Source organism: Sorex araneus, chromosome X (genome assembly GCF_027595985.1).
Source record: "Sorex araneus isolate mSorAra2 chromosome X, mSorAra2.pri, whole genome shotgun sequence".
Taxonomy (NCBI): domain Eukaryota; kingdom Metazoa; phylum Chordata; class Mammalia; order Eulipotyphla; family Soricidae; genus Sorex; species Sorex araneus.
Genome location: NC_073313.1, coordinates 326,190,549 through 326,204,382, shown reverse-complemented (window position 1 = coordinate 326,204,382; position 13,834 = coordinate 326,190,549). Strand labels below are relative to the sequence as shown.

Below are 13,834 nucleotides of genomic sequence, written 5' to 3'. Positions count from 1 at the left end.
CATGCATGGTAATTGCCCTACCCACTGTACTATCTCTGTTCCCCTGGTTTTTCATCTCTTTCCTGGTATCACAATCTTCTTTTATTGGCCACTTCTTACATTATATAGCTTGTGGTTTAACTAATACACTACTTGAATTTTTGAGCTCTTTTCCTTATACCTTGCTAACATAGAGATATTTTTCTTCATATTTTCCACAGATCATCACATATTATAAACATTTTGATTTTTTTATCCTTTATTTTTACAATTCTCTTCCCTTTTATTGTTGGCCTATTCACTGTGTTTTTGTTAGTGAATTCTCCTTGTTCTTTATATAACACAGGGGTTCCCTTTTGAATACTAATGAGTTGTTTCTGAACCTTGTAGCGCGTAGCGCATTTGCCTTGCTCTCGGCCGACCCAGGTTCAATTTCTTTGCCCCTCTCGGAGAGCCTGGCAAGCTACTGAGAGTATCTTGACCACACGGCAGAGCCTGGCAAGCTACCCATGGCGTATTCGATATGCCAAAAACAGTAACAACAAGTCTCAGAATGGAGATGTTACTGGTGCCTGCTCGAGCAAATCGATGAGCAACAGGATAACAGTGATTATGACAGTGATCCCTTACCATTTTTTTTAATTTTTTTTAAATTTTTTGTTTTTTTAATTAGTGAATCACCATGAGGTACAGTTACAAACTTACAAACTTCCGTGCTTACATTTAAGTCAGTTTGAAGGTATTGGGCAGTAGAATTAAGGCCAAACTTCAGTGAGAGATGGGGATTCTTTTGTTTCTGTTTTGGGGCCACATCTTGCAGTGTTCAGGCACACCTGGCTCTGTGCTTATGGGCCATGCCTGGTGGTGCTCAGAGTGCCGGGGTTTGACCCAGGGTGCTAGCAGCAGCCACATACAAGGGAAATGCCTTAACCTTTGTACTTCCTCGGGCCCAAGAAGTGAATACTGGATAATGAAATTTATAAAGGATGGCAGTGAGCATATTTCTTGAAGGTGGGACTAGACTTCAAATTAATCTTGCTTGATTACTCTAGTATCACTAGCCACAATACCTTCTTTTTTTATTCTTTTCTCTCCTTCATGATTTTCCTTCAGGGCATTGTCACTTAGCATTTTGCCCTTCACTGCACACACCGTATGTATTTTTTATTCCTTTATCTTAGCATTAGATCTTGACTTGGTCCTCTCTTGACTAAGCACTTCAGCAGAAGTTAACTTTGGGAGGGAAAACACTGCATAAGACAAGAGATATCTTATTATATGCTAGTTTGGATTTTCAAAAGTATAATAATATTATTTTTGATATTTTTCAATAATTACATAATTGCATTTGATGTTTTCAACTTCTTGTTTGAAAATGAACTACTAATAACTATACTATTGGAATAAAATATATTAATACATTTTCTTTCGTATAGTTATTTAATCAATAGGATATATTCAAATGGCTTTAAAAGACTGCTAAAAATGTAGTTTCTAACACTTTGTTTTTATAATTTTTGCTCTATCACATTAGACTTTTCTAGAACAGCTGAATGAATTTTTCCCTGTGATACCCATTTTCATATTTTAAACCCATTTAAAAATTAGTACATTACTCTCTACTTCTTGTATATGATATTTTATTTCAGACTTATAATCTAGTTTATTTTTCCAGTTAAGAATGTTAGTAATAACTTTAGGTATAATTTTTGTGATTTTAATTATTAATCTTTTGCTGTATGTATCAGTGCCATGTCAAGTAATTTATAAACACAATTGAGGATTTATTATAACTTTGTGATTATTGATTCTGATTAATTATGTTATAACTATAATGTTAAGCCTTTATCTTATTGTGCCATTATGTATGTTGTCTTTATCATGGCAGTATTTGTATTATAGAAATTTCTAGGTAATATTTTTGGTTTTTTTTGTTTGTTTGGGGCCACACCTGGTGGAGTTTAGAGCTTCCTCTTGTCTCTGTTGCCAGGGATCACTTCTGGCAGTGCTTGGGGGACCATTTGTGGTGCCAGAGGTGAACTTGGGTCAGCCTTGTACAAGAAAGATGTCCTATCTGCTGTACTATCTCACAGCCCCTTTTGATATTTGTTTTCATAGACTGAACTTTTGAAAAATCCTAGTAATATTGGTTATCTTTAAAAGTCAATAAATTGGGTTGGGAAGATACGTCAAGAGATAAAGCATAAACCTACTTTATAGTCAAGGCCCTGAGTTCAATCCCTGACACCCCTGTCTTCCCCCACTGCCCTGTGTGGACTGGTGTCCTAAAAGCATTGCCAGGTGTGACTGGCCTCAGGAATCACCGTTTATGGTACATATGTTGCCTGAGCACATGTGCTACTACAGAGTACACATGATGCCAAACCACATGTGTCACCTGCATCTCTGCTCTTGGGATGTGTACTGGGGCTCTATCTGCATTCTGGAGATGCCTGGGTTCTCTCTTAAGTATGTTTTTCTCTACCCCTCTCCATCCTTAAAACCCTGATTTTATATTAAGAAAATCACCATTTGTGAGCAGATGAGCTGAACATCACTGGGAATAGTCCCCGTATAAAATCAAGTAAAATATGAGTCAGCAAATTTAAGCTCATCATGTTAGGTATGAACACTGTATGCTTCATATAAAATATGTAAAATATGTTCAGTCGCTGCTTACTTAGTCCCCATTATATGTCAAACACAATGCTAAATGTTGGAAATAAATGAAATTCATTTAATAGTAACTTTTAAGCCACATCTTTTCTACTTAAAATTATCTTCCATATATCAGTTATGAATTTTTATTTTATTTTATTTTATTTTATTTTTTGCTTTTTGAGTCACACCTCGTGATGCACAGGGGTTACTCCTAGCTTTGCACTCAGGAATTACTCCTGGTGGTGCTCAGGGGACCATATGGGATGCTGGGAATCGAACCCGGTCGGCTGCGTGCAAGGCAAACGCCCTACCCACTGTGCTATCACTCCAGCCCCATAGTCATGAATTTTTAATATCTGTCACTGTCATCCCTTTCCTCATTGATTTCCTTGAGCGGGCACCAGAAACGTCTCCATTGTGAGACTTGTTACAGTTTTTGGTATATCAAATACACCATGGGTAGCTTGCCAGGCTCTGCCCTTTGGGCGGGATACTCTTGGTAGCTTGTTGGGCTCTCCGAGAGGGGCGGAGGACTCAAAACAGGGTCGGCCTCGTGCAAGGCAAATGTCTCAGAGCCTACCACATGCAAGGCATGTGCTCTATTGCTGAGCCATATCCCAGCCATTCATACTATTTTTATCCACTACCATTGCTTAAAAAATGCATAACTTTATTTTCAGGAACAGCAGTAATAACCAATTTTTTTGTGGTCATTTTTCTCCCTTACATTTTAAGTACATCATTTTAAATTCCATGTGGCAGTCTGCAGCACAGGCAAATAAATTCTCATTTTACAGATGAGAAAACTAGTTCCAGAAGATTAAATTGTCCAGAATCCTGCAGTTCTGTCACCAAATTATGTGTTACTTCTGTAGCACCGTGTTGCTTGAGGCTGTTGTACAGGATCAAGTTCAATTTGGAATTAAGTTCTGAGTTTGTGGGGAAAAGATGAGGATTGAAGATCACACCCGGTGTTGCTCAGAGGCTATTCCTGGCTCCACACTTTACAGTGAACCCTAGGGCTGTTCATGGATGGATCATATGTGGTACCTGAGATTGAACTGAGTTTGCTGCATGCAAAACCAATTTTACCTCTGTATTATATCTCTGGAACTAGAATTAAATTCTGATATAAATATAAATATCAAATATTTTTAATCATACTGACATTTGTACATGGAAATGCCAATGTCATCTTATATTTAGTATTGTTTTCAAGAGATGAAGTAACAGAAAAATGGTTTTCTTTTTATCATCTCTCATACAAACAAGTGCAAAACCTAGTTTTACATTTGTATAATTTTAAAAAACTTTTAGCTTTTGGGCCACACTCAGAGGTGCTCAGGGTTTTCTCCTGTCTTTGTGATCAGAGATCACTCCTGCCAAGATTCAAGAAACCATATGTGGTACCCAGGACTAAAGTTGAGTTTAGTCACACACATCATACACATAATTTCAGAATGGTGGTCTTTGCCCCCCCTATTTCTCTGGTCCCTGTATAATTTGTGTTTTGAGGACATATTTTAGTTTTAATATAGTTTATTTTATATATATACATATATATATTTACATTTACAGACCACATTATTTCAGCACAGCTCAGTCAACTAAAAGAATGAAGCTTATTTGAAAGAAATTAGCTTCCTTGAGAATACTACCTTTCAAACTTCTTTCCAAACTTCCTCATTCTTGTAGAGTTTTGTTGTCTCTATTATTTACTGCTTGGCAAAAATAGTTCAGCACAAGTTTCTTTATTTTCCACCCCAAGGTTACTAATCTCATTTTTATTGAGTAATTTGATTATCTCTTAAGTCCCTCTACCTTTTCTCTCCCTTCCAACACGCTTAAGACACACAAATACAAGTCTTCTCATACTTTCTATTTGATCACACTGTTAAGAACTGACATTTTCATGCCCAATTATTTAATTACATGTACTTTTAAAGTAGCATACTTGTAAAGATCTTGGGTTTTAGAGTTAGACAGACCTAGATTTATGCTCCCGTTCTAGCACATAATAATTTTGGAATAGCTTATATTATCTTTCTCTCTTTCATTTCCTGTCTGTAGAATGTAGATTGCTATACCTAACTTTGGAGTAATGAAAACAGAAGATAGTTAGGTAAGAAAGTTATTGGCACCGATATTTTTGTACTGTTTCTAACTGATGGTATTCCTTTTCTGAAGGTTACACAGCAATTTTTTTATCTTTAAATTTTTGTGATTATAATTACCATGCAAAATATTTTCCTTTGACAGATAAATTTCAGCCATTTTAGAAGATGGCAGGTGAGAATGACAACCATTAAAGATTTATGACACTGGCAATGAAGGAAAATATGTGCGTTATAAAATATGGTTTTATTTCCCTTTTGACTCTTCCCTGTTGATAAAACTGTGGAGCTTATTTGAGAGAAATTCATAAACTTTTGGAAATAAGGAAACCCTGATCCATTCTCCCTCTACACTTCCCCTGACTTGACAAGACTGCTGTCTGGCTTCCCATCACACACATACTTTCAGACTGGTGGTCTTTGTATGAGTAAAGATCCTATTCAAAGTCACCTCACCTCTCAGCTTTCTGCCCTAAAGCTATTTCTTCAATGCTTTAAACTCTGGAAGTATGATATTTCAACCATCGTTATAGTTTTTTTTTTAATTTATAGTTTCAAAAGATGATTGTGTGTCTATTGCCAGCATAGCTTCTGACTGCCTGCTTTAAGTACACACAAAAAAGTACAAGACAGATGAGATAGTTTGTATCTTTTCTAAGATTACAGTAATAATGATGAATGTGATCAAAATTAAAAGTAAATAAAAGGCCAGATGTCACAGACTCATTGGCCAATTTAGAATACGGAAAGGGGTTCTATACTGGGATCAAAGGAAAGAAGGAAAGATATCGCCAGCTGGAAGGAATCCAGAAATTGGGATAGTCTGCTTATTCAACAGTGAGTACGGTTAGCAGGAAAGACAGACTCTGTGGATGAAGGGCGTGGATTTCGGGCAAAACACAGGCATGATGTTAGCAAGATGGGAAATTGCAAGACAGTTTTAGTTTGAACTCAAGGATGGACTAGTGTGGGGAGACTGTTGGAGTCAAACTATCATTTGCAAGTCAGTTCATGCCTCTCTTTTGCTTAGGGTTTCTTTTCTCATTTAGAGAAAAAGTCAAAGCTTCTATAATGGCCCAAAAACTGCTGTATAACCTGTGTCTCTCCCCCAGTTCCCATTACTTCTTTATTTGCTTCCTTTTGTCTAGCTCTGTTGGGTTGTAGTTTGGGTTTGGTTTGGTTCGGTTTGTTTATTTTTTAACTTGAATCAGGGCAAGAGGCCTACCTCAGGGTATTTGTTTTCCCCGCCTGATTCCCTGGTGTGCTCCTCTTGCAATGGCTTCTTGGCTTACCTTTCACTTCTTTCAGGTCCTCATTATCAGAGAGACCTGACTTCTGCAACTTATTTTTCCCTTCTTGCTATTTTCCATTTCTGTAAAATAAGGTTAATATCTTCTATATTTTTTCCTGAGAATTACTTCCTTGTCTCCGGCTATCTGACAGAGAACTTAATTCTAAAGGGAACTTACTGTTTCATCCCTGATATCCAACGTCTAAAACAACCTTGCGCTAAGTGGTTTTTAGACATTAAGTAGAGAGCAGGCCAGAAGAGAGTGCAGTGGCTTACCTCGCATGCACCTGTCTGGGGTTTGATTCCCAGCAACACAAGGTCCCCTGAGCATCAGTAAGTGTAGGCCTTAAGGCCCCCAAGCCTCCTGAGTAGGGCCCTGGAAGACCTTAGCATTTCCGGGTGGCCGAGGCAATCCCTGGCACTACAGAGCCCAGGAAGCATTGCACTATCGTGTCCTTGCATTGAATTTATGACCTGGTTTGCCTTGAATAGGCTTTGGGATTCTTGAGTCTCTTGAAAGCCCCTACCCTACCCCAAATGAAAAAATCAGAAAGGGTGATAGAGGGAAGAAATTGGATAAAGGGCCTACTACAGGATTTTATATTCCAGATAAGGGAATCAATATTTAATTCATTACTCAGTGAGTAACCATGGAAAGATTTGAACAAAGGAGTAAAATCAAAATTATTTTTTTATAGTGTGGTTAAAATGTACAGGATGGACTTTTGAAAAATTTACATCAGTTCTCTGCACCCCCCCCCAGTTTGTCACTATAACACCTATTTGTATTTTTTAAAATAACTTTAAGGTTTAGAACAGTGTGACTTCCAAGAAACTGCTAAAGTTGCTAAATTTCCTTCCTGTGCTTTTCCTCCCAGTTTCCCCCCTTATAGTATCTTATACTACTGCAGAATATTATCAGATCAGGAAAATGACACTGGTGTATCAGTTTGATGCATCAGTGTCATTTTCCTGACCTGATAATCCAGATACAAGCCTTAGTTGAATTTCATCAGACTTCACATGTATTTGCACTTGTGTGTGAATAATTCTATGAAATTTTATCACCTGTGTAGAAATGTGCTTTTTTGACGTTAGACAGCAGGTTGGGCCACACCCAGCAGGACTTAGGGCTTACTTCCTCCTGGCTCTCTGCTCAGGAATCACTCCTAGCAGTGCTGGGGGACCATATGTGGTGCCAGGGATTGAAAAGGGGTCAGCCACATGTGAGTACCTTAACCCCTGTACTATCTTTCTCACCCAGAATTAGTTTTTAATTGTTTCTACATCTGATTCTGGACTTCTTGAGAAATGTCAGAATAACTGTTTGGTATCATTCTTCAAATTCTTTGCTTCCCACATTGAAATTTCAATAAAATGAGAAGTGAATTATTGCTTATTTTTCTATCTTGGTGTTTCTTGTGGCCTTTCTCATAAAGATAGCCTTTTTTTTTTAAATCTCCAAAAGAGTGCAATTTATTTGTTAGTTGTCTACTTAACAATCCTTCATATTCATTTGGATATGTGCTCCATGTGATATATATGTATATGTTAAATAATTTTTAGTCACAATAGCCACATATCTAGTGTAGGAGAGCTCTTCTCACTATTACTGGTCATACTAGACAGTGTAATGGTCATAAAACACCTTATACACAGAAGCAATTGGGGGAGGGTATATATGGACAGTTGCTCCCATTTTATATACAATTAGTACTAGTACTACTTTGTACCTTTCTTAAAAACTCAATAATATACCTTGATATTTATTTTATTTCACTACATGAAGTTTTCTATTTTTCTCTGGTTTCATATTATGTATTTGTACGGTTAAACTATAACTTGTAATAACTTGTCTCTTATTATTGGATATTTGGATTTCTTTCCTTTCTCCCCATTTGCTATTTTTAAATGGTCATTTAAGCATCCTTTGTGCAGTTCATAATATACTATACTAATACTTTTTCCTATTCTGATTAAGTTAATTACAATGTAAAACCTTGAATAAAACAGGCTATATTTTATGGTATTTCTTTTGTGAATACTGTTGAGTTTTCTTTCCTCAACATACCTAAGAGCATAGTGGTCAATTATTGAATAGATATTATGTGAACTTGTGCAAAATCAAGAGATTAGTGCAGAGTACAGAGATAAGTGAATTGCTTGTTCAATTGAGTGATAGAACCTTAGTTATGTCAAGTCTGGAACTGAGTTGTTTTTTTTTTAATTTTTATTAGTGAATCACCATGAGGTATAGTTACAAACTTATGAACTTTCATGTTTGCATTTGGTTTACATCCCTCCACCAGTGCCCATTCTCCTCCACCAGTGTTCCCAGTATCCCTCCTCCCCCCTCCCCCACCCCAACCCCCACCACCCCAACCTGCCTCTGAGGCAGGGCATTCCCTTTTGTTCTCTCTCCTGTTGGGTGTTGTGGTTTGCAATAGAGCTATTGAGTGGCCATCATGTTCGGTCTATAGTCTACTTTTGGTACGCAGCTTTCCACCTGAGTGGGTCCTCCCAAAATTCTCTACTAGGTGTTCTCTTCTCTATCTCTGCTGCCTTTTCCCCCAGCATGTGAGGCCAGTTTCCAAGCTATGGGGCAGACCTCCTGGTTCTTATCTCTACTACTCTTGAGTGTTAGCGTGGAACTGAGTTCTTAATATTCATTTTTGCAGCTATTAACCTATGAACTGTTGCTGAGCTCGCATCAAATGCTGCACAATTAAGAGGACTGTTGTAAATCTCTCTGCCCACTATTATAAATTCCCATCCTTAGGTTTAGCCTCTCATTTAGCATTACTCCTTGTGATTTTATTTTAAAAATGTATTTCATTAGTGCAAATCCCAAGCAGTGTCATTTTTGTCTCAAAGAGAGATAACAAACACTTTGTCTTTTCTGGTTAGAGTTTAAAATAATATGCATACTGTTATGTACATTCTTATGTTTTCCTGGGCTGGAGTGATAGCACAGCAGGTAGGGAGTTTGCTTTGCACGTTGCCGATCCGGGTTCAATTCCTCTGCCCCTCTCGGAGAGTCTGGCAAGGTAACGAGAGTATCTTGCCTGCACGGCAGAGCCTGCCAAGCTACCCGTGGTATTATTCAGTATGCCAAAAACAGTAACAAGTCTCACAATGAAGATGTTACTAGTGCCCACATTGCTGATGCTCTTCAGGAGAGTGCTTTATTATATTCAAGTCTATTCTGATAACTGAAGGAAAAAAATAAAATCTATCTGAACATACTTGGTACATTTCTTACAGGTTCTGAGTTCTGTCCGCACAGAATGGGATCCATTGGATGTTTGCTTTGGCACCAGACACCCTTACCAAATCTTCACAGTTGAACACTCCATCAGTGTAGACAAAGAGTTCATGGCTGACAGCTGCATCTATGAGTGTGCTTGGAACAAAATACGGTGTGTATCAGTCACCAGAATACCTCTCAGGTCAAAGGCCATTAGCTGCTGCAGGACTGTTACAGAGGACAAACTGATTGTGGGCTGTGAAGATTCTTCAGTGGTTCTTTATGAAACTCATCGTGGAGTGACTCTCTTAGCCCAAGCTGAACTTTTACCATCATTAATCAGCTGCCACCCAAGTGGCGCCATTCTGCTAGTTGGCAGCAATCAAGGGGAGCTGCAAATTTTTGATATGGCTCTATCCCCTATTAACATCCAGCTCTTGGCTGAAGACTGCTCACCCAGGGAGACTCTGCAATTCAATAAATTCTTTGATGTTTCCAGCAGTCTTGTTGAAATACAGTGGATAGCTCCTCAGGTTGTTTCACAGAAGTCTGAAAGAGGGGAAATCTGTGATCTTCTCTTCCTCAGATTTGCCAGAGGACCTTTGGGTGTACTTTTGTTTAAACTTGGTAAGTAAAGGAAGCTGGTGAGTAAGCAAATTGATTACTATGCTGTTATTATAATTAAGATAATTATTCCAAGAATGACTTGATTTGTTTCCCATTTGTCATTCCATGATATACTTGCCTTTCAAACATGTCATATAGTTTTCTTAAGAAGACTTGTGGGTGATTTTCTGAATGTCAAGGAATGTTAGATATTGGATAATTTGGAAATTACTTTCATTGTTGTCTTTTATGTTCACATTTGATATGCTCAAAATTAATCTCTTACATCTAAATTCCTTAAGAAATGAATTCATGAAAACTTAACAAGTTCTAATTATTAAAAAGTTTTGTGTTGTAGGAATCCTTTTTCTATTAAAGATTATTGGAATTCTTTGCTTTCTGGGTTGGATTGTGTTAAGTGTTCTTTTTTAAAGAAAGAAAGAAAATAGCATAATTTGCTAAAGGTATTTGTAATATGTATTTTGCTTCCTTTTTGGATAAACATATCAAAATGACTTCTCAATACAGGTCACTAATGATGGAATATTTTGAGAACTACATTGTTAAACAGTTTTTCCCTTGTGTGAACATGTTGCTTTCTAGACTCAGACTATATAATGGGCCCAGAAAGCTTAAAATGAAGTTTTATTGTGAGAATTCATTTGCCTTTTGTAGTTTTGCATTATCAGCAGTTCATTTTCTATTCTTAAGGAAACCTCATTTAAATTTTTCAGAAACTAATTTTACTTTAAAACAGAACTAAGTAAATTCTTAAAACCTCAGAAGATTTGACTCTGGTACAAAGCTAAGTTTTTGCTTCATCTAGTTGCCCTAAAACTAAATATATACAATAAATCTATTTGAATCTAGTGAAAATAACTTAATTTGAATGATATAATATTATCCTATATTGTTTAATAAAATGCACTAAATTTATCCATAATGTTAATATTAAGTACTGTACATGAGTTGAATCTCAGCTATTACAAAATAATTCAGTTCTGCCTTGTCCATCTATATGTTTAAAGTTGTCTCCATACACAACACTTAAGATGTTTACTTTTGTTCAAACATGCATGTGTGGTTCTGTGCATGCACTCTCTCTCTCTCTCTCTCTCACTCTCTCTCTCTCTCTCTCTTCTCTCTCTCTCTCACCTTCCCACCCTCCCCCAGTCACATTCTCTAAATTGCCCAGTTACCTGTCAAACAGCAGGCTGTCTGCCCACATACACCTACCTTTTCTTCAGCTCTCCCTATGGGCCTACTCAAAACAGCTTTGCAAAAAGCACAGTTTTCTCTTCCTATCTCTAGCACATTTGCCTTTCTTACTAAAGTAAACAGGCTCTCAGTGTAGGGATTTAGAGGGCTTCCTGCTAATTGCCAGCTTGTAAACTTAATTGGACTGTCTCCCTGGGCGCTGTTCCTAAATCAATTAGGCAATGAGTTGGCTGTCACCTCTTTTTCCCAAGAAGGTCTCTTGGAAGAGAATTATCCAATAGAAGACAAGCATTCACATGAAAAGGTGATAACTTTTGTAACTAACATTTATCATTTAAATTTTATTTTCAATATAACTTTTTTTAAAAGGCTAAGAAATTTTTGTCTTTCTCTTTAAAAGATCTAAACATGGAGTTTCTCAGCTCTAAGTTTCTCTCATTTTTAGTGTTACTATAACATTAATGTTCATGTATTTTTTTTTCCTCAGAAGAGTCGGATCCTTAAAACAGTAGATTCCAAATAATACTTTTTGTTTAAAATAAAATGCTACTCAAAGAACAGATTTTTTAAAGGATCTGCTACTAAATACATCCAAAAAATTTAATGTACTTCTTGAATTAACACAGCGATGTTTCTGGGCATCCATGTGGAATTTTTCTGTATAATTCAAGTTACTGCATATATAAACAGGTAATTGCATGTAGAGTCTCCCCATTAGAGAACATTTATGAGGGTTTTTTTTTTCAGTTGCTTGTTGTGCAAGCCTTTGGAAAATTTGACATGAAAGGTGTAGCTTACAATTCAGAAGCTAAGACAGATCATAGTTTTAAATAGAATGCTGTCATATGTAAACACTGCAGTAGTTGATGCCATTATGCCAGATTCTTTTAAAGACTGACTCTTAGTTTGGGTCAGTTAGTGTTTATAGAAGGAAAAAAACTTCTAAGATTGTGGTTTCTATTATTCCGATTCCTTCTAATCATCATGCACATGTGTTGGGGACTAAAAGACCACCATACTATTATTAGAAAGGTATGTGTAACATGTCTTCCTCAGGAGGAATCTCGAAGTATCACCTTCTCAAATGTAAGCCTGATGTTATCAGAACTCCATTAGTTGCCAACTACTTCATATTTCATATACAAAGACTAAAACTTTGGGGCTGGATAGATAGTAGAGTGGGTAGGGTACTTTCCTTGTGTGCAGCTGACCCCGGTTGGATCCCTGAAATCCAGTATGGTCCCTCAAGCACCGCCAGGAGTGATCCCTGAGCACTGAGCCAATAGTAACACCTGAGCATTTCCCGGTGTAGCCCCAAAGCAAAACAGAACAACAACAACAAAGAGATGAAGATTGAATTTTAAAAGAAGTCCTAGTGATACTGAGATTATTGAGGTTTTCATATTCATCAGAAACTTCTCTAATTTTCATCGATCTCTTTAAGTGCAGATATCACCTCCCCCCTATCAGCAGCTGATTTTGTCCATTAGATTTCCTTACTTCTCATCACATACCCAATAGCTAACTGAATCACTTATCTCCATGTATATCATTCCTTCTCATTTAGTGGAAAAGGTTCCCTTCTTTTCTGAGACTAGCACTACCACTATTTTCCATTCTGGAGCCCGCATTCTCGTCAATTACTTTGTCACCTTCCCCATATTCTTCTCATAAATCTTGCTCATCAATTGGCCCAAAGCCATGTTATTCAAAAACAAGCTCTTGGGGACTGGAGTGATAGCATAGCGGGTAGGTCGTTTGCCTTGCATGCGGCCGACCCGGGTTCAAATCCCAGCATCCCATATGGTCCCCTGAGCACCGCCAGGAGTAATTCCTGAGTGCAGAGCCAGGAGTAACCCCTGTGCATCGCCAGGTGTGACCCAAAAACCAAAAACAAAACAAAAACAAGCTCTTAAGATTGTCTCCTCTCTGTTATTAATCAAATATTCAGCTTCTTTTATTAAATTTTCTCATTAAAATAATAGTTAATTGATTTTTTTGCTCTTTCATTTTCCATTTACTTTTCACAGCACACATTCTGGTTTCAGTCTTCTGGAATTGCTCTTAGAAAAGTGAACGGTGACTCCCTACTTGGTATAGATAGATAAATCTAGATAGACAGATATCAATATATTTCTCTTATGTTGCTTGATGACTTTTCAAAATTTGATTGCTTAATTCTTCTACCATCTTAAGAATATCATTATATTTGCCTTCTATGACCCCTGAAAGTATCTTTTAATCACTTCTTTAATGTAATAAAAAGTTGACACTCTTGGGGCTGGAGTGATAGCACAGTGGGTAGGGCGTTTGCCTTGCACCCAGCCGACCCGGATTCAAATTGCAGCATCCCATATGGTCCCCTGAGCACCGCCAGGAGTTATTCCTGAGTGCAGAGCCAGGAATAACCCCTGTGTATAGTTAGGTGTGACCCAAAAAGCAAAAAAAAAAAAGTTGACACTCTTAGGTTTCTATTTATTTTTTATTTTCAATTTTCTTTTCATAAAGTTGTTTACAATAATTGATTCCATTCAATATTTCAACACTAATCCCATCACCATTACACCTTCTCACCACCATCATTTTGAATTTTACCACCACCATCAAGCCTGCCCCACAAGCAAATGCTAAATAATTTATTTTGTATTGCTTGTTATGATTTTTTAATTTTTTTTATTGAGTCACCATGTGGAAAGTTACAAAGTTTTCAGGTTTAAG

General features: G+C 37.2%; 1 protein-coding gene across 3 annotated transcripts in view; it reads left to right on the top strand.

The window, feature by feature from the left end:
* WDPCP (WD repeat containing planar cell polarity effector) overlaps positions 1 to 13,834 on the top strand; it is a 326,531-nt gene that overhangs the window by 142,484 nt on the left and 170,213 nt on the right. For all 3 annotated transcript variants that reach the window (XR_008627320.1, XR_008627319.1, XM_055121824.1), the window contains exon 10: positions 9,310 to 9,919. Coding sequence is in view for 1 of the 3 variants with exons in the window: in XM_055121824.1 (XP_054977799.1) it covers positions 9,310 to 9,919 (610 nt within the window). In the remaining 2 variants the exon portion in view is untranslated. The remainder of the gene's footprint in view (positions 1 to 9,309; positions 9,920 to 13,834) is intronic.